Source organism: Convolutriloba macropyga, chromosome 4, assembly GCF_964194025.1.
Source record: "Convolutriloba macropyga chromosome 4, txConMacr16.3, whole genome shotgun sequence".
Classification (NCBI taxonomy): Eukaryota; Metazoa; Xenacoelomorpha; order Acoela; family Convolutidae; genus Convolutriloba; species Convolutriloba macropyga.
This window is the reverse complement of record NC_134471.1, coordinates 3,709,878-3,727,041: the sequence shown is the minus strand read 5'-3', so window position 1 is coordinate 3,727,041 and position 17,164 is coordinate 3,709,878. Positions and strand designations below refer to the sequence as shown.

The following is a 17,164-nucleotide window of genomic DNA, read 5'->3' as shown; positions in this document are numbered from 1 at the left end:
TGAACTTCCAAAACCGTTAAATACTGAAGTTGCGTTACAAGTAATCTAAATCTCCATGTCTCACTACGGGCAATAGTTAATTCACTAAATGAAGTTAAGCTGCTTTGCAGACAGAAGGTTTGGGGTCTCAACGTCCCCTGATGTGGTAGAAAGACTAATAACTCACGTCAACTTGAATTATGAAAAACCCCTAAAATTGAGATAGGCGAAAACATTAATGAGAACTAAACAAAAATTTAAAACTGGGTCTTGAATAATGTTGAAAATGGCAGTTTATTTTAGTCCTGCAACATAATGTGACGATTACTTTCAATTATATACATTTATACTTCATGTAAATGTTCCTTTTACAAAAGTTTTATTAGGGTTACTTACCCGAACCCTGTCAAATTTGTGGAGATCATTTGGTCATCTGTGAATGACCCCACAAAAAGTGTCCTAAAACATTTTTGTTGCGTACTGATTCTCATAATTTTATGAAAGCACCATAGAATGTTTCAAATGTAAAACCTACTTTGTGAGCTGACAACAACTAATTTGTCAAGAACTTCATAAAGATGGATTGGATGGTATGAATGCACTCAATATGAATTTTTTGAATTAGACTCAAAACGGAGAAAGAATCAGTTGTGGAGGCTATTTATTCTATCAATGATTTTCCTGTAGTTATTTTACAAATATTATCCCTAAATAATACTTTTGACCTGATTGGTGTGCAATATGATTACATACGCATTTTTTTACTTTCTTGCAAGTATGTACTGAAATCACACAAATTGTCGATAAGTTTAGCAACTGCAAACATTTTGAAAAAAAACTATCTGACAAAAGGTTTAGGCGTTAGGGGCCAACAACGTCCGTGAAAACTAAACATACCAAGTTTTACTTTCAAAGACTTGTTACAGGTTTCCGCAGAAGAGAATGAGCAACCTAGTGCAGGGGCAACCAACGCCAAAACTTGCAGTGTGCGGGTAACGGTGGAAAGTGCAAATTTGAACTCTCCAGAGTTTGAGAATTGTCCGAACGGTTTGGTGATCTTTGAGGTTCTAGAGAACTCACTAGTCGATACTACAGTTGGAACGGTAAGCTTAATAATCATAATTTTAGGGATAGTAGCTGGAGTTTATTGCATATTAACAATGATGTTAATCAGTATAATCAATAAATAAAATAGGTATAGACGTAAATCAATCACTTAACACCAAAAGACGGCTGACTCAAATGATTGCTGAAATTTATTGCTCAAATTATCTTAAAGATCAGTTTTCCAACCTGGTATGTTATTCAACTGACATTCTCCGACTTTGTCTGAGCGCAGTTATGTATAGATTTTTGGTTTTAAGATACGTAATTTGACTCGTTGAAACACTACATCGAATGATAAAAAATTAGATTCTAAAGAATGATGATGACTTTAGAATGAGCTCAATAATAGTTTAAAATCGAAATTTAAGCAAAAGCTCAAGTTTTTCATAATCTGAAACTTTTTTAGCTTGAAGTCGCAGCCTATCCTATAGATTCTTACAACGGATTGTTTTTAGCTTCGAGCGTCTGACGCAGATTTTGGTCAAAGTGGGCGTATTGACTTCTCAGCTCAGCAAACGTCTGGCACCCAGTGGTTCAGAGTAGACAGAGAAGTGACCTCAGTTAATCCTGAAGTTAGTGGTGAAAAATTTTGACAATATTTTTGTGAATTGATTTATATTCGTGGGCTTGATGACGCTATGAAGAAGCGTATTATAACTGCATAGTTGTTGAAATGCACTAGACGGACCCGGTTTGACTTGCCACTACTGTAAAAAAACCTCACCAGTATTGAGAATTGTTTCCAAATATCTTTCATTGCGCAAACTAGCGATGATAACGCTGGATACCAATGTCTGTTAGTTTCAAACTTTTTATGTGCGTCGTATGCTGAGTATTTTTGTTTAAAATTTTTATACCATTTAATCTAAAGCTATTTATGGCGTGAATAAGTTGCCTTTTTAGTTCTGCTATTCAACCTGTGCCTACAAATTTTTTTTTGCAATTATGAAAGCAATTATTTGATTGTGTGTCTTATGCAAACTTTTTACGTTTGATTACTTAATGTTAGCTTGATCTGCATTGCTCTCATTCCGAAGTTAAGCCCGTTTGTAACAGAGAGGCGATTGTAGTTGCGATCCGAGAGCGGGTATTGCTAAGAGATGTTAAGGTCTCAGACTACCATCTGGGAGGTGACGGCAGCGAATCCCTCCGCTGTCGGTGCCTTTGGCATCCATAAAAATATATAGGTTCTCCCCAATTAAATTTACCTCCTTATTAAAAATTATCAAGGTTATCCCGCATTATTAATTGATTAATTGCTCTCGAAAAAAATTGGAACAATTATTTTAAGCATGTTTTTTCACAAAACTTTCTCTTGACGGTTTTTGCGCTTTTGTTCTAGATCAATTATCTGCTCTCAGGTGCGTTTGTTTACAGTTTTTCAGATGATATTTTAACAGCCAATAACTACGGGATGTAATAATAAACTGTTTTTAATGCTTTGAGTGGTTATTTCAAATACAGCCGTTGAACATAACGATACTGAAGCCATCAGATTTACTAAAATAGTTTTTGTGATCTATCGATCTATCGTTTTTGAGCTCCATGACTTTCTACCTCTGTTATTAATGCAATCAATGTTGTTAAATAAAAGGTATCTAGAGCTATCCAACGACGTATAATTCTAATTAATTAAACTAGTTTGTTCACTCTTATGATATTTGTTGATCTTTTTGTCACTTTTCTATTTCAGACAATTAATAAACAAAGTTGTCCTTTACAAAAGAATATTGCAAATTGTTTGAAACTCTCAAAGTTCAACTATTGATTCGGTTGATTTTTACTGTACATAATTTCAGAAACGTTTTGGAAGTGCTGATTCTGGCTCAATTTTTGGCTATTTTTAATTTGATCATTTCTTGATATTATCAAAAAATGACAAGTTTTTTCTATTGCTTGTAACATTTTGAATATTGAAGGGTTCATTGTAGACTTTTATGAACTTATATGATTTTGATGCCCTTTTTTCATAATTGGAAGTCAGCTTGAGTTTTGCCCTAATTTTCTTTTTTGGCTCTCAAACTAAATTTGAAGTAATTATTGTAGGCGTCTTTTTGAATGCAAAATTTCTGCTCGACCGTTTTGTTTGCGCTAGAGTATTCTTTGAGTTCTCAAGTGACTTTTCACGTTCGTCTTCTTCATTTTTGAGTGATTTCAGTTGCTCTCTTTCTGAAGTAAATTTTGTTGCTGAAATAAAAGCGGTTGGAAGAGAGGAAAGCACAAGGTCTTGATAGCCGAGTGGTAAATGAGGCTGCTGAGAACTGCAGAGATCAGGTTGCAGGTTCGAATCCCTTCCTGGTTGGAAGTTTTTCACCCATAGTGATTGCATATTATTTGCACCCCTAAAAGCAGGTGCCATATTTATATTTTTATATAATGATTTACTTTGTAATGACTCGTGGTGCTCTGTAACGGGGGGAAGGGGGGGGGGGGTGCATAGCACTGGGGGGGGGGCACAAATGGAAAAAATCCGAAAAAATCTATACTATCCAAAAAAATCTATGCATTTCATGCTATTGTAAAAATTTGGCATGTATTTTCAGATGTAGAATTTCAGTTGCCTGATAGTACCATAGCTTTTGATTTTGCTGACATTGGCGACACAGATTTTCCAAAATTATCTGTAAATTTCTTAGTTTTGCCTGCACTTGATGCTGTTTGTCTACTTTACGATCTCTTGCCAGTCAGTAATGATGTGTTTAGAAGATGCTTGTTTGATTTTTAATTGCTTGAAGGTTTCAGAGGCATTGGTTAACCTCTGATAATCGTTTTAAGAGGAAGGTCGGAACTAGCTGAGCTTCCCTGTTCTGTTATGAGCCCTTTTTGATAAATTCTACTATGGGATAAAACAGTAGGAATGTGACAAATTTGATATTTTGGCATTAAATAATTTACCCTGAAGTGGAATGTAGTACCTATCCATTTTCACAAGAATTGCACCTGCTTAGTTCTAACAAAATAAAAATTTGGCAATTAGGTTGCAGTTGGTGTTGTGAAAGTGAATTCGGACGGACTTGACCGAGAGCAGAAGGACGAGCACTGCTTCTTTGCTTTGGCTAGAGACGGATACAGTGATAATGGTGGTTTATCCTCTCAGTACAAACAGAGTGCCTGCAAAGTGTGCGTGACATTGGACGATATTCCTGACACAGCTCCAGAATTCTTCAGTGGAAGCCCTGTGAACGGTTAGCATTATGCAAGTGATGCAGCAAATCAGCAGCCACATTGTCAAACATTTTAAAAAACATTCAGTTGAATAAAATTATGGTAACTGTCTGTAGAGCGCTTCTAGTCGGAGGTTTCCTCCTAACGTTAAAATTTCAAGTGCGGGTTTTATGTTTCCTTTTCCATATATTTTTTAAGTGTTTGGGTTCGCAAGCGTCCGGTATTCTGCTAAGCTGCAAGTTAAATTTGCAAATTCCGAGGATGAAGAATTGCACTGAGTTCCACAAGATTAGTTTTACAATCCATGAGTAAATCGTGCGATGCATTTCTTATTTGTACTTTTTATTTACATTTTTGTCCAATCAGAATTGAGTTCATTCTACTAATAGATAGGTAATATTTTTTGAGTTTTTTTCGAGTCTGAGTCTTCATGCTCGCTAAAAATGTTTGAACCCATTTCTTGCTCTAAAGATACTGAGCTAAATCCGAAATAACAATAGTCAAGGCATCGCTGTGGCAAACTTTATCTCAAGCTGCTCTGAAATATAACTAAATTCTGAACTTGTAATATTGTAAAACGTTCCCTGAAATAATTTAAGAAAAAGCGAAAAATCATTTTGGATCTGTACAGTATTTTACACTGAATTTATTATGATCGTCAAAAAAGGCAATGGTCTAAAATTCCAGTCTCGTGGAAATTTTTAGATCTGTGAATTTTCTCCATATACCCTGATTTGATTTCAGTGCTCCAATACTGTCCAGGAAAACTGGACAACACAAAGCTGGACTACAATTAGACTTCAGTTCTTAGGTCATGGCTCTTTTCTGTCACAGCCTCACCACGTAGATTTGCACCCCCACTTACACATCACATAGCGTAATGTTTGGATTTCATACACTCAAATAGTCAATTAAACACAGACGGCATTTAAAATGTAATGATGCAGGGAAGCTTTGAAATTAATGCGTCTGTAAGAAATTACAATTTGCATATAATGTAAGCGGGAAGTTGAATGATGCGTGTTTTATCAATACGATATTTATTTTGTCCATGAACAGTCTTATCAATCTATTTCCGAAGTAATCGAGAGCAAAAATCACTGCAATTTAGCTCTGATGACGACATCTTACCTTTATCAAAACAAGTATCGATAAGTTACAAAAATTGAATTTCCTGGGGGGTGAAAACAGATTGGCTATATAAGACTGGGATGCTATAACAGAAAAGAACCTGAAGTCATCACATACAGGTCGAGCAACCTTTGATGTCCTTTACAATTTTTTTGTTGTCTCGATAATTTTTCAAGGAATTTATTTTTGCTCTAGAAAGGCTTTTTTAGAATAAAATTGACGAGTGATCATATAGACAATAGAAGTTGCTCGACCTGTCGAGGGATGCCTTTAGTACTGTGGTCTAATTGTTGTGTAGTCCTGTTTTACCTAATTGGTATCGAGATAGTAAAATCAGTAAAGGATATGTATAGGAATTCTCAATTTTAAAAATTAACCTGCATATAAGGATTGTAGTTGAGTATTCTTATATTAATAAAGTTTTGGCTACGACTCTGAACAAAACTCTAAATTTATTCATTGATTATATATAACTATCTTGCCCCAAAACTTATAAGTATGTTTAGTAGAAAATGTTTTTGTGAAATCTTGCTGCTTTTGATAAAGTTATAGGTCTGGTTGTCAATTTTAAACCCGAGGAGCATTGTAAAAAATAGATGAAAGGTAAAAAGATCCATTACTTTTTTGTGATTTTTATGGGAGCATTTTGCAATGCTACAAATTCATCAATTAATGAACTTTCAGGTCAGCTCGAGATTAAATGGTGCCCAAACTGTCTTGAAAGATGTGGAAGTTACCATAAAGCCGGTCTGAATTTTCCGTTCAATCGGGTAAATTACAACATAATATGGTTTTCCTAACCAATAAAAGTTGAAAACCGAGTATTGCATTTAATTGTTTTGGTTAGGAGAGTTTACAAATATAATTGACAATTAATTTGGTTAAAATAACGGTGGATATCAATACAACAGATCAACCGTTTATGAAACACTTTTCATCAATCTTTTTAATTTTTCCACTTAAAATTTTTGCATTTATTCTCCCCCCAAATTGTTCAGCTAAGGGAGTAATGAAATTGAAGCACTTTGGTGGATGCTTTTTTCATATCAATTCGTTTTGCTACAGTTGAAGTGTCGACATCAGAGACAACACCGTTCTTCACTGTTGTGGCCTTCGATTTGGATCTCGTTGAAACCTCTATCACCTATTCGATTGCAGAACAATCTGAAAACAAAGATAATTTTGAATTAGACTCTAGCAATGGAGAATTGACTGGCAAGAATCTCAACGACTTGCTAAATAATGTAAGTGCTAATTACCTATTTCAACAAGTTTAAGATAATTGACAACTAGGGGCTAAAAATTATGTTAGCAGTGGATTTAACCTCTTAATCACACTTTTGTTGATGTACTAAGGCAAACGAAATTTTTTAAACCTTATGAGAGACAGTTTCAGTGCTACAGCTGTGCTTAACTTATAGTGCTCACTGGCGTAAATTTCAAAAAGTATGAGAAGAAGGCTGCCGTTCATTCAAAAGAAACCACATCATATCAATTTAAGCCGAAAGTTCTAAGATTTGTAAGAGCTATTTCTATCTTCCTATTGTTCTGAGACAAGAAAGTTTTTAGTTGCTTAAATCTGAAGATAAATTTGATTGAAATAATGGTGAGATAAGATGTTTTTTTTTTGGTTTTTTTGTAACTCGTCTAGTTTATCTGGAACAACAAAAAGATTTTTTTGTGAAACAATTTTTGTAAAAAATTGAAATCAATTATATATCCAAATGGTATTAATAATAAATTGTTTCCATTAGTCATGAATTATCTTCAGAAATACCTTTACGAATACAATCAGACTTTTGACTGCGGGAGAGCACTATTGGGCCGATGGCCCGTTCTCAAGTCTCATTCAGTTTATCTTGATGAAAATGATTCAAAATGAAAAAAGCGAGCAAGAACAGTGTCTAGGTACCATTAAACCTGGTAAAAAAACGGTTTAGGAACATTTTCAGCTGTGATATTAAAACTCATACAACATTCTGATTATGTTCTCATTACCTAAAATAAAATTATCTAAAAATTGATGACATAAATTGTTTATTTCTGCTATAGACATGTTTCAAATGTTTTCGAATATTTAATCATCTTAACGAAGAAGCATTTTTAAGACCCGCCTTGTCCTAACTATTATTGAGAATCTGTGAAATAGATTTTTGCCTAAAGTTATATTTTTTAATCATGCCTTTGCCTTTTTTCAGTCAATTTTGCATTGAGAAAACCCTCCAAATTGATAAAATAATACATTGACCACTAGTTTTTAATTGTTTGCTGTTTGCTTGAGTACCTCATAGGCCAGTAACTCTGATGCTATATAAACCATTTGTTTTTCTTTTTCCTCGTAAGTGCTTTCAAACTTTTTAATTGAGCTCACGATTCGTTTGAAAATTTTGTATATTTCCCTAGGTGTTGTGTTTGTTGACCCGTATACCAGACTCCATTTTGTACTATTGGTTGTATGTATTTTTAAAGAGCTTTTATCATCTGGGTTTCTCTCCAAACGTTTCTCACTCTAATAAATAGAGCAATTCGATAAAGGTTTTGTCACAACATGCTTTGAGTGGTTTGAGAAACGGAGTTCATTGTCTATTCTGATAACCAGATATTTGCAATTTTTGTTTTTCCTCGATTCTTGTTTTCTTATATAGATTCATGAAATAGATTTTTACCTAGAGATTTTTTTCTATCAACCCTTGCTTTTTCCGGGCAGTTTTGCATAGGAAATCCTTCGAATTTGATGAAATTTTACATCGTTCCTTACTTTTTTATTGTTTGCTGTCTGCTTGAGTACCTCATAGGCCAGTAATGCTATATAAATAATCTGTTTTTATCTTTCCTCGTAAGTGCTTTCAAACATTTTAAATTAGCGCATTTTCGTTTGATAACTTTGTCAATGTCCCTAGTTGTTGTGGTTGTTGACCCGTATACCAGGACTCCATATTGTATTGTACTATTGGTTGTATGTATGTTTTAAGAGCTTTCATCATCTGGACATCTCTCAAAACGTTTCTCTGTCGAAAAAAAGAGCAATTCGATGAATGTTTTGTCACAACTTGCTTGGAGTGTGTGAGAAACGGCGTTCAATGTGTATCCTGATGCCCAGATGTTTGTAACTTTGATTTTCCTCGATTTTTGTGTTCTCATGTAGGTTCTTGACACAGATTTTCTCTTTTTCTTTACAAAAAAAATGCTTTTTGTTGTTTCCCGTGTTGAGTCTGATTTTCAATTTTATGATCCAATCATTAGCATTATCTTATGCTTTGCCGTGATCTTCATTAGTGTTAGACTGAGAGCTTCTGCTCTTTACAACAGTGTCGTCGGCATATAAAATTACATTTGATTTGTTCTGTGACACGTTCATGTCATTCATGTAGATAATAAACAATAGAGGTCCAAGAAATGAACCCTGTGGCACGCATAGTTCTTTAAACTTTAGTTTTGACATTTTATCTCTAATTAAGGTATAATGCTTTCGTTTGGTCAAATGTGATTTGAGTATGTTGTATATTGGACCAGAAAGGTCCATAGGACCATATATCTAACACTTTTGCAATAAGATGTTGTGATCAACAGTACCAAACGCTTTCTTTAGGTCAAGAAAGTTATTGTTTTGTCACTGTTGTTGTGGCAGTTTGATCCTATTTGCTGTATTAAACTTGCAATTGCTTCAACCGTGTTCTTCCCGTGCCTGAAGCCAAGTTGTGAATTTGAGAGAATATTTAAAGCGTTTAGTTAGTTTTGAATTATTTGCTATAATTGGTAGCAACAAAATTGCCCTGAAATTTGAGGGGTCATCTTTATTTCCATTTCTGAAGAAGGGTACAATTTTTACAATTTTCAGGCACTCTGAGTATTGTCCTGTTTCTGTTCATCTACTAAACAAAAGTTTGTAAAGGCTCTGTTGAACACTCAGACACTTTTGTTTATTAAAAAGGAGTTCAAGTTATAGAAATCAAGCCTAAATTTGTTTTAACAGTTGGTGATCGAGTATTTTACTTCATCCTCAGATATTGGTTTTAACAACATGCGTTCATTCTGGTTTTCTATCACAGCAGCACTTTTTGTTATGAGTTCTGCATTTAGTTTTTTACCAATGATAAAGAAGAACTCGATAAATTCTTTTATTTTATTTTGTGAGCAAAAAATTTTAGAGGACTCCCAGTTGCCGTCTACAGAACTGTAGCCGAAAAAGGTTTTCCTATTTCATTACCGATTCGGTTTAAAGTAGGCTTTGTTAAAAAAAATTGTTCATTAGACCGGATGAGTGATTTAAGATTTTTACTTAAGTTTCCAATTTTTTTTTTGAGAATCTATGTATTAATTCAGTGTCGACATAAAAGGCACCATGTTTAAGCTCCTAATTTTTATATGTTTTAACAGCCCCTAAACATGCATTTCGGCAAAAACCGACTGGCAACAATCGGATTCGAACTGGGGTCTGTGAGTTAAGAGGCGAAAGCGCAATGAGTTGATCTGAGAAACAGATGAGCCGCGTATTTATCGGGATTTTTGTCCATTAAAGTCGCATCCGTTTCCACTTTCTCCAATTCCCTCCTTTTTTCATAATTTTTTGTGCTCCATGCCTTTCTCCTGTCACTTTCTATCTTCTATCAATCTACATAATGAAAATAATTCGAATACCTATACTTTTATGTTTAAGCTTCTAATCTTCACATGTTTTAAGGCCTCTTAAATATACATCAAAGCGTTTTGATTCGCATGTATTTTGAAAAAGGTTAATGACCGAAAACTTGACCTTGCCAAAAAGTAAATGACCGAAAAGTTACCTATGCCGTAAAGGTCAATGACTGAATACTGAATGTAAAAATGGTTCATTGTTCGAAAAGCTGCCTATGACCGAAAAGCTGTCATCTATATCTTCTATATATTAATTCAGTGTCGACATAAAAGGCACCATGTTTAAGCTTCTAATCTTTACATGTTTTAACAGCCGCTAAACATGCTTTTCGGCAAAAAGCGACTGGCAACACTCGGATTCGAACCGGGGTCTGTGAGTTAAGAGGCAAAAGCGCAATGAGTTGAGCTAAGAAACAGATGAGCCGCGTATTTATCGGGATTTTTGTCCATTAACGTCGCATCCGTTTCCACTTTCTCCAATTCCCTCCTTTTTTCACATTTTTTTGTGCTCCATGCATTTCTCTTGTCACTATCTATCTATCAATCTACATAATAAAAGTAATTCGAATACCTATACTTTTAAGTTTAAGCTTCTAATCTTCACATGTTTTAAGGCCTCTTAAATACACATCAAAGCGTTTTGATTCGCATGTATTTTGAAAAAGGTCAATGACCGAAAACTTGACCCTGCCAAAAAGTAAATGACCGAAAATTTACCTATGCCGTAAAGGTCAATGACTGAATACTGAATTTAAAAATGGTTCATTGTTCGAAAAGCTGCCTATGACTGAAAAGCTGTCATCTATATCTATATATTAATTCAGTGTCGACATAAAAGGCACCATGTTTAATCTCCTAATCTTTACATGTTTTAACAGCCCCTAAACATGCTTTTCGGCAAAAAGCGACTGGCAACAGTCGGATTCGAACCGGGGTCTGTGAGTTAAGAGGCAAACGCGCAATGCGTTGAGCTAAGAAACAGATGAGCCGCGTATTTATCGGGATTTTTGTCCATTAACGTCGCATCCGTTTCCACTTTCTCCAATTCCCTCCTTTTTTCACAATTTTTTGTGCTGCATGCCTTTCTCCTGTCACTATCTATCTTCTATCAATCTACATAATAAAAATAATTCGAATACCTATACTTTTAAGTTTACGCTTCTAATCTTCACATGTTTTAAGGCCTCTTAAATACACATCAGAACGTTTTGATTCGCATGTATTTTGAAAATGGTCGATGACTGAAAACTTGACCTTGCCAAAAAGTAAATGATGGAAAATTTACCTATGCCGTAAGGGTCAATGACTGAATACTGAATTTAAAAATGGTTCATTGTTCGAAAAGCTGCCTATGACTGAAAAGCTGTCATCTATATCTATATATTAATTCAGTGTCGACATAAAAGGCACCATCTTTAAGCTCCTAATCTTACATGTTTTAACACCCCCTAAACATGCTTTTCGGCTAAAAGCGACTGGCAACAGTCGAATTCGAACCGGGGTATGTGAGTTCAGGGTCAAAAGCGCAATGAGTTGAGCTAAGAAACAGATGAGCCGCGTATTTTTTAATTCAGTGTCGACATAAAAGGCACCATGTTTAAGCTCCTAATCTTTACATGTTTTAACAACCCCTAAACATGCTTATCGGGAAAAAGCGACTGGCAACAGTCGGATTCGAACTGGGGTCTGTGAGTTAAAAAGCAAAAGCGCAATGAGTTGAGCTAAGAAACAGATGAGCCGCGTATTTATCGGGATTTATGTCCATTAACGTCGCATCCGTTTCCACTTTCTCCATTTCCCTCCTTTTTTCAGTTTTTTGTGCTCCATGCCTTTCTCCTGTCACACTCTAACTTCTATCAATCTACATAATAAAATTAATTCGAATACCTATACTTTTTATTTTAAGCTTCTAATCTTCACATGTTTTAAGGCCTCTTAGATACACATCAAAGCGTTTTGATTGGCATGTATTTTGAAAAAGGTCAATGACTGAAAACTTGACCTTGCCAAAAAGTAAATGACCGAAAATTTACCTATGCCGTAAAGGTCAATGACTGAATACTGAATGCAAAAATGATTCATTGTTCGAAAAGCTGCCTATGACCCAAAAGCTGTCATCTATGTCTATATTTTATTTCAGTGTCGACATAAAAGGCACCATGTTTAATCTCCTAATCTTTACATGTTTTAACAGCCCCTAAACATGCTTTTTGGCAAAAAGCGACTGGCAACAGTCGGATTCGAACCGGGGTCTGCGAGTTAAGAGGCAAAAGCGCAATGAGTTGAGATAAGAAACAGATGAGCCGCGTATTTATCGAAATTTTTGTCCATTAACGTCGCATCCGTTTCCTTTTTCTCCAATTCCCTCCTTTCACAATTTTTTGTGCTCCATGCCTCTCTCCTGTCACTATATCTATCTTCTATCAATCTACATACTAAAAATAATTCGAATACCTATACTTTTAGGTTTAAGCTTCTACTCTTCACATGTTTTAAGGCCTCTTAAATACACATCAAAGCGTTTTGAATCGCATGTATTTTGAAAAAGGTCAATGACCGAAAACTTGACCTTGCCAAAAAGTAAATGACCGAAACTTTACCTATGCCGTAAATGTCAATGACCGAATACTGAATTTAAAAATTGTTGAGTGTTCGAAAAGCTGCCTATGACCGAAAAGCTGTCATCTATATCTATATGATAATTTAGTGTCGACATAAAAGGCACCATGTTTTAGCTCCTAATCTTAACTTGTTTTAACGGCCCCTAAACATGCTTTTCGGCAAAAAGCGACTGGCAACAGTCGGATTCGAACCGGGGTATGTGAGTTCAGAGTCAAAAGCGCAATGAGTTGAGCTAAGAAACAGATGAGCCGCGTATTTATTAATTCAGTGTCGACATAAAACGCACCATGTTTAAGCTCCTAATCTTTACATGTTTTAACAGGCCCTAAACATGCTTTTCGGCAAAAAGCGACTGGCAACAGTCGGATTTGAACCGGGGACTGCGAGTTAAAAGGCAAAAGCGCAATGAGTTGAGCTAAGAAACAGATGAGCAGCGTATTTATCGGGATTTTTGTCCATTAACGTCGCATCCGTTTCCACTTTCTCCAATTCCCTCCTTTTTCACAATTTTTTGTGCTGCATGCCTTTCTCCTGTCACTATCTATCTTCTATCAATCTACATAATAAAAATAATTCGAATACCTATACTTTTATTTTTAAGCTTCTAATCTTCACATGTTTTAAGGCCTCTTAAATATACATCAAAGCGTTTTGATTCGGATGCATTTTGAAAAAGGTCAATGACCGAAAACTTGACCTTGCCAAAAAGTAAATGACCGAAAAGTTACCTATGCCGTAAAGGTCAATGACTAAATACTGAATGTAAAAATGATTCATTGTTCGAAAAGCTGCCTATGACCGAAAAGCTGTCATCTATATCTATATATTAATTCAGTGTCGACATAAAAGGCACCATGTTTAAGCTCCTAATCTTTACATGTTTTAACAGCCCCTAAACATGCTTTTCGGCAAAAAGCGACTGGCAACAGTCGGATTCGCACCGGGGTCCGTGAGTTAGGAGGCAAAAGCGCAATGAGTTGATCTAAGAAACAGATGAGCCGCGTATTTATCGGAATTTTTGTCACATAACGTCGCATCCGTTTCCACTTTCTCCAATTCCCTCCTTTTTCACAATTTTTTGTGCTCCATGCCTTTCTCCTGTCACTATCTATCTTCTATCATTCTACATAATAAAAATAATTCGAAAACCTATACTTTTATGTTTAAACTTCTAATCTTCACATGTTTTAAGGCCTCTCGAATATACATCAAAGCGTTTTGATTCGGATGCATTTTGAAAAAGGTCAATGACCGAAAACTTGACCTTGCCAAAAAGTAAATGACCGAAAAGTTACCTATGCCGTAAAGGTCAATGACTGAATACTGAATGTAAAAATGATTCATTGTTCGAAAAGCTGCCTATGACCGAAAAGCTGTCATCTATATCTAAATATTAATTCAGTGTCGACATAAAAGGCACCATGTTTAAGCTCCTAATCTTTACATGTTTAAACAGCCCCTAAACATGCTTTTTGGCAAAAAGCGACTGGCAACAGTCGGATTCGCACCGGGGTCCGTGAGTTAAGAGGCAAAAGCGCAATGAGTTGAGCTAAGAAACAGATGAGCCGCGTATTTATCGGAATTTTTGTCCATTAACGTCGCATCCGTTTCCACTTTCTCCAATTCCCTCCTTTTTTCACAATTTTTTGTGCTCCATGCCTTTCTCCTGTCACTATCTATCTTCTATCATTCTACATAATAAAAATAATTCGAATACCTATACTTTTATGTTTAAGCTTCTAATCTTCACATGTTTTAAGGCCTCTTAAATATACATCAAAGCGTTTTGATTCGGATGCATTTTGAAAAAGGTCGATGACCGAAAACTTGACCTTGCCAAAAAGTAAATGACCGAAAAGTTACCTATGCCGTAAAGGTCAATGACTGAATACTGAATGTAAAAATGATTCATTGTTCGGAAAGCTGCCTATGACCGAAAACCTGTCATCTATATCTATATATTAATTCAGTGTCGACATAAAAGGCACCATGTTTAAGCTCCTAATCTTTACATGTTTTAACAGCCCCTAAACATGCTTTTCGGCAAAAAACGACTGGCAACAGTCGGATTCGAACCGGGGTCCGTGAGTTAAGAGGCAAAAGCGCTATGAGTTGAGCTAAGAAACAGATGAGCCGCGTATTTATCGGGATTTTTGTCCATTAACGTCGCATCCGTTTCCACTTTCTCCAATTCCCTCCTTTTTTCACAATTTTTTGTGCTGCATGCCTTTCTCCTGTCACTATCTGTCTTTATCAGTCTACTTATTGAAAATAATTCAAATACCTATACCACCATGCTTAAGCTCCTAATATTCACATGTTTTAAGGCCTCTTAAATATACAGCAAAGCGTTTTGATTCGCATGTATTGTGAAAAAGGTCAATGACTGAAAACTTGACCTTGCCAAAAAGTAAATGACCGAAATGTTACCTATGCCGTAAAGGTCAATGACTGAATACTGAATGTAAAAATGGTTCATTTTTGGAAAAGCTGCCTATGAACGAAAAGCTGTCATTGTCAAAAAGCCAGTGACCGAAAAGTAATTAATGCAATAAAGGTCAATGACTGGATGGCCGCGGATGTTTTTAATCGGAACTTTTTACGCTGAATGTTTGCGTGACCAATTTTTAAACAATCTTTTGCTTCTTTTGTTTTCAGTTTTGCTTGATCTCAGTCTCATAAAAGTTTTGAACAACTGAAGTTTAATTAACTGAATCTTTTGTTGCCAGTTTTTTTCTCAAAAATTGGGCTGTGAAGAATTTGGTCTATATTTCTTTTTTACTTTCGAAGGAAGATCTTTTCTCTTCCGTTTCTTTCTTTCTCTGCTCCTTCTTTTTTTTCATTTGTTTTGTTTTTTGTTATATTTCTTTTTCTCTGTCTCTTCTGCTTTTTATCTTTTCTTCACTTTCTTTTCTCTTTCTTTTTTCCTTTCTTTATCTCTCCTTTTCTTTTGCTTTTCTCTCTCTCTTTTCTGTCGTTCTTTTCTGTCGTTTCTGTCTTTTTCTGTACTTGTCTGCACTTCTTTTCTCTTTTTTTATTCTTTCTTTTCTCCTTTTAATTTCTTAATGGTTTTTCTCTTTTTCGTTCCTCTCTTTAGCTTGTCGTTCTTTCCTCTTTCCTTTCTTTTTCTTTTCTGTCTTACTGTACTCTTTCTTTGCTATTCTTTTCTCTTTGTTTTTTCTTTTCTGTTGTTTTCTGCCTTTTTCTCATCCTTTCTCTCTTTTGTTCCTGTTTAGCTTCTCTCTTTATTGTCTCGCTCGCTTTTCTGTCTTTCTTTTCTCTTGCTGTTCTCTGTCTTTTCTTTCTTTGGTTTTTCTTTTATCTCATTTCTTTCTGATAGTATTTTCATTCTCTAAGTTTTTTGTTTTTCTTTTCTGTCTCTCTCGTTCTCTTTCTGCTCGTTTTTTCTGTTCTTTCTGCTTTCTTCTTTTTTTTTATTTCTGTCGTTTTCCTTTTTCTTTTCTGTATTTCATTTCTCTTTTCTCTATTGCCTTTGTCTGTTTTTTTTCTGTTTTTTTCTGCCTTTATTTGTTTTCATTCGTTTTCTCTTTCGTTCCTCTGTCGTTTCTTTATTTTTATCGTTCTTTTCTCTTTCTTTTCTGTTTTTCTTTTTTCTACCGCTCTTTTGTGTTTTTTCTGTCTTTTTCTCTCCTTTTCTCTCTTGATTTCTTTTTCTTTTATCTTGCGTTTCTCTTTCTTGTCTTTCAATTCTGTCTCTTTTCTCTCTTTCTTTTAACTCTTTCCTTTCTGTTCTTTTTTCCTTTCTTTTCTCATTTGTTTCTTTCTGCTCCCTCTCTTTTCCTCTCCTTTCGCCTTTTCTCTCTCTCTCTCTCCTGTTTTTCTCTCTTACTTCTCTCTTGCTTTCTCTTTTCTTGGTTGTCTGTCTTTTGTCTCTTTTCTGTCTTTCGTTTCTCGATTTTTTTTCTCTCTTTTGTTTGTCTTTCTTTTCTCTTTCTTCTGTCCTTTTTTCTTTTCCCTCCTTTCTCTTTTGCTCTTTTTTTTGTTTGTTTTTCTTTCTCTGTTTCACTTGTCTTTTTTAACTTTTTCCTCTTTCGTCCACCCATCTTTTCTCTCTATTTTGTCTTTTTTTCGGTCATTTTCTTTCTCGTTTTATCTTGCTTTTCTCTCTTTCTCTTCCTTTCTTTTCTGTCTTTCTTTTCTCTCTTTTTCTTCTGTTCTGTTTTGCTACCCTTTTTCTTTTTTCTGTCTTTCCTTTGTCTTCTGTCTCGTTTCGCCCTTTCGTTTCTTTTCTCATTCTTCTCTGTCTTTTTTTTCTTTTTTCTGTTTTCTCTCCCTCCATATCTTGTTTCTTCTCTTTTGTACGCTCCTTAAGAATGCAGCCTAACGTATTACATGCGTAACGATACGACACCATGTAGAATTTCTATATCTGTACAAGTCTTAGCGCTCCCTAATTATAAGGGTCAGCAAAGCCGAAAAAAGTTGAACACAAAATTGCTGGGACTTGCAGGTATTATGCTAAACCAAACACATCGGTAACGTAACGTAATACCTATGGCTGTTG

General features: G+C 35.2%; 1 protein-coding gene across 3 annotated transcripts in view; it reads left to right on the top strand.

Annotated features, from left to right (window-relative positions):
* LOC142337418 (putative neural-cadherin 2) overlaps window positions 1–17,164 on the top strand; it is a 289,747-nt gene that overhangs the window by 67,835 nt on the left and 204,748 nt on the right. For all 3 annotated transcript variants that reach the window (XM_075386622.1, XM_075386621.1, XM_075386623.1), the window contains exons 10-13: window positions 906–1,082; window positions 1,542–1,658; window positions 4,064–4,271; window positions 6,448–6,626. In XM_075386622.1, coding sequence (XP_075242737.1) covers window positions 906–1,082; window positions 1,542–1,658; window positions 4,064–4,271; window positions 6,448–6,626 — 681 coding nt within the window. The remainder of the gene's footprint in view (window positions 1–905; window positions 1,083–1,541; window positions 1,659–4,063; window positions 4,272–6,447; window positions 6,627–17,164) is intronic.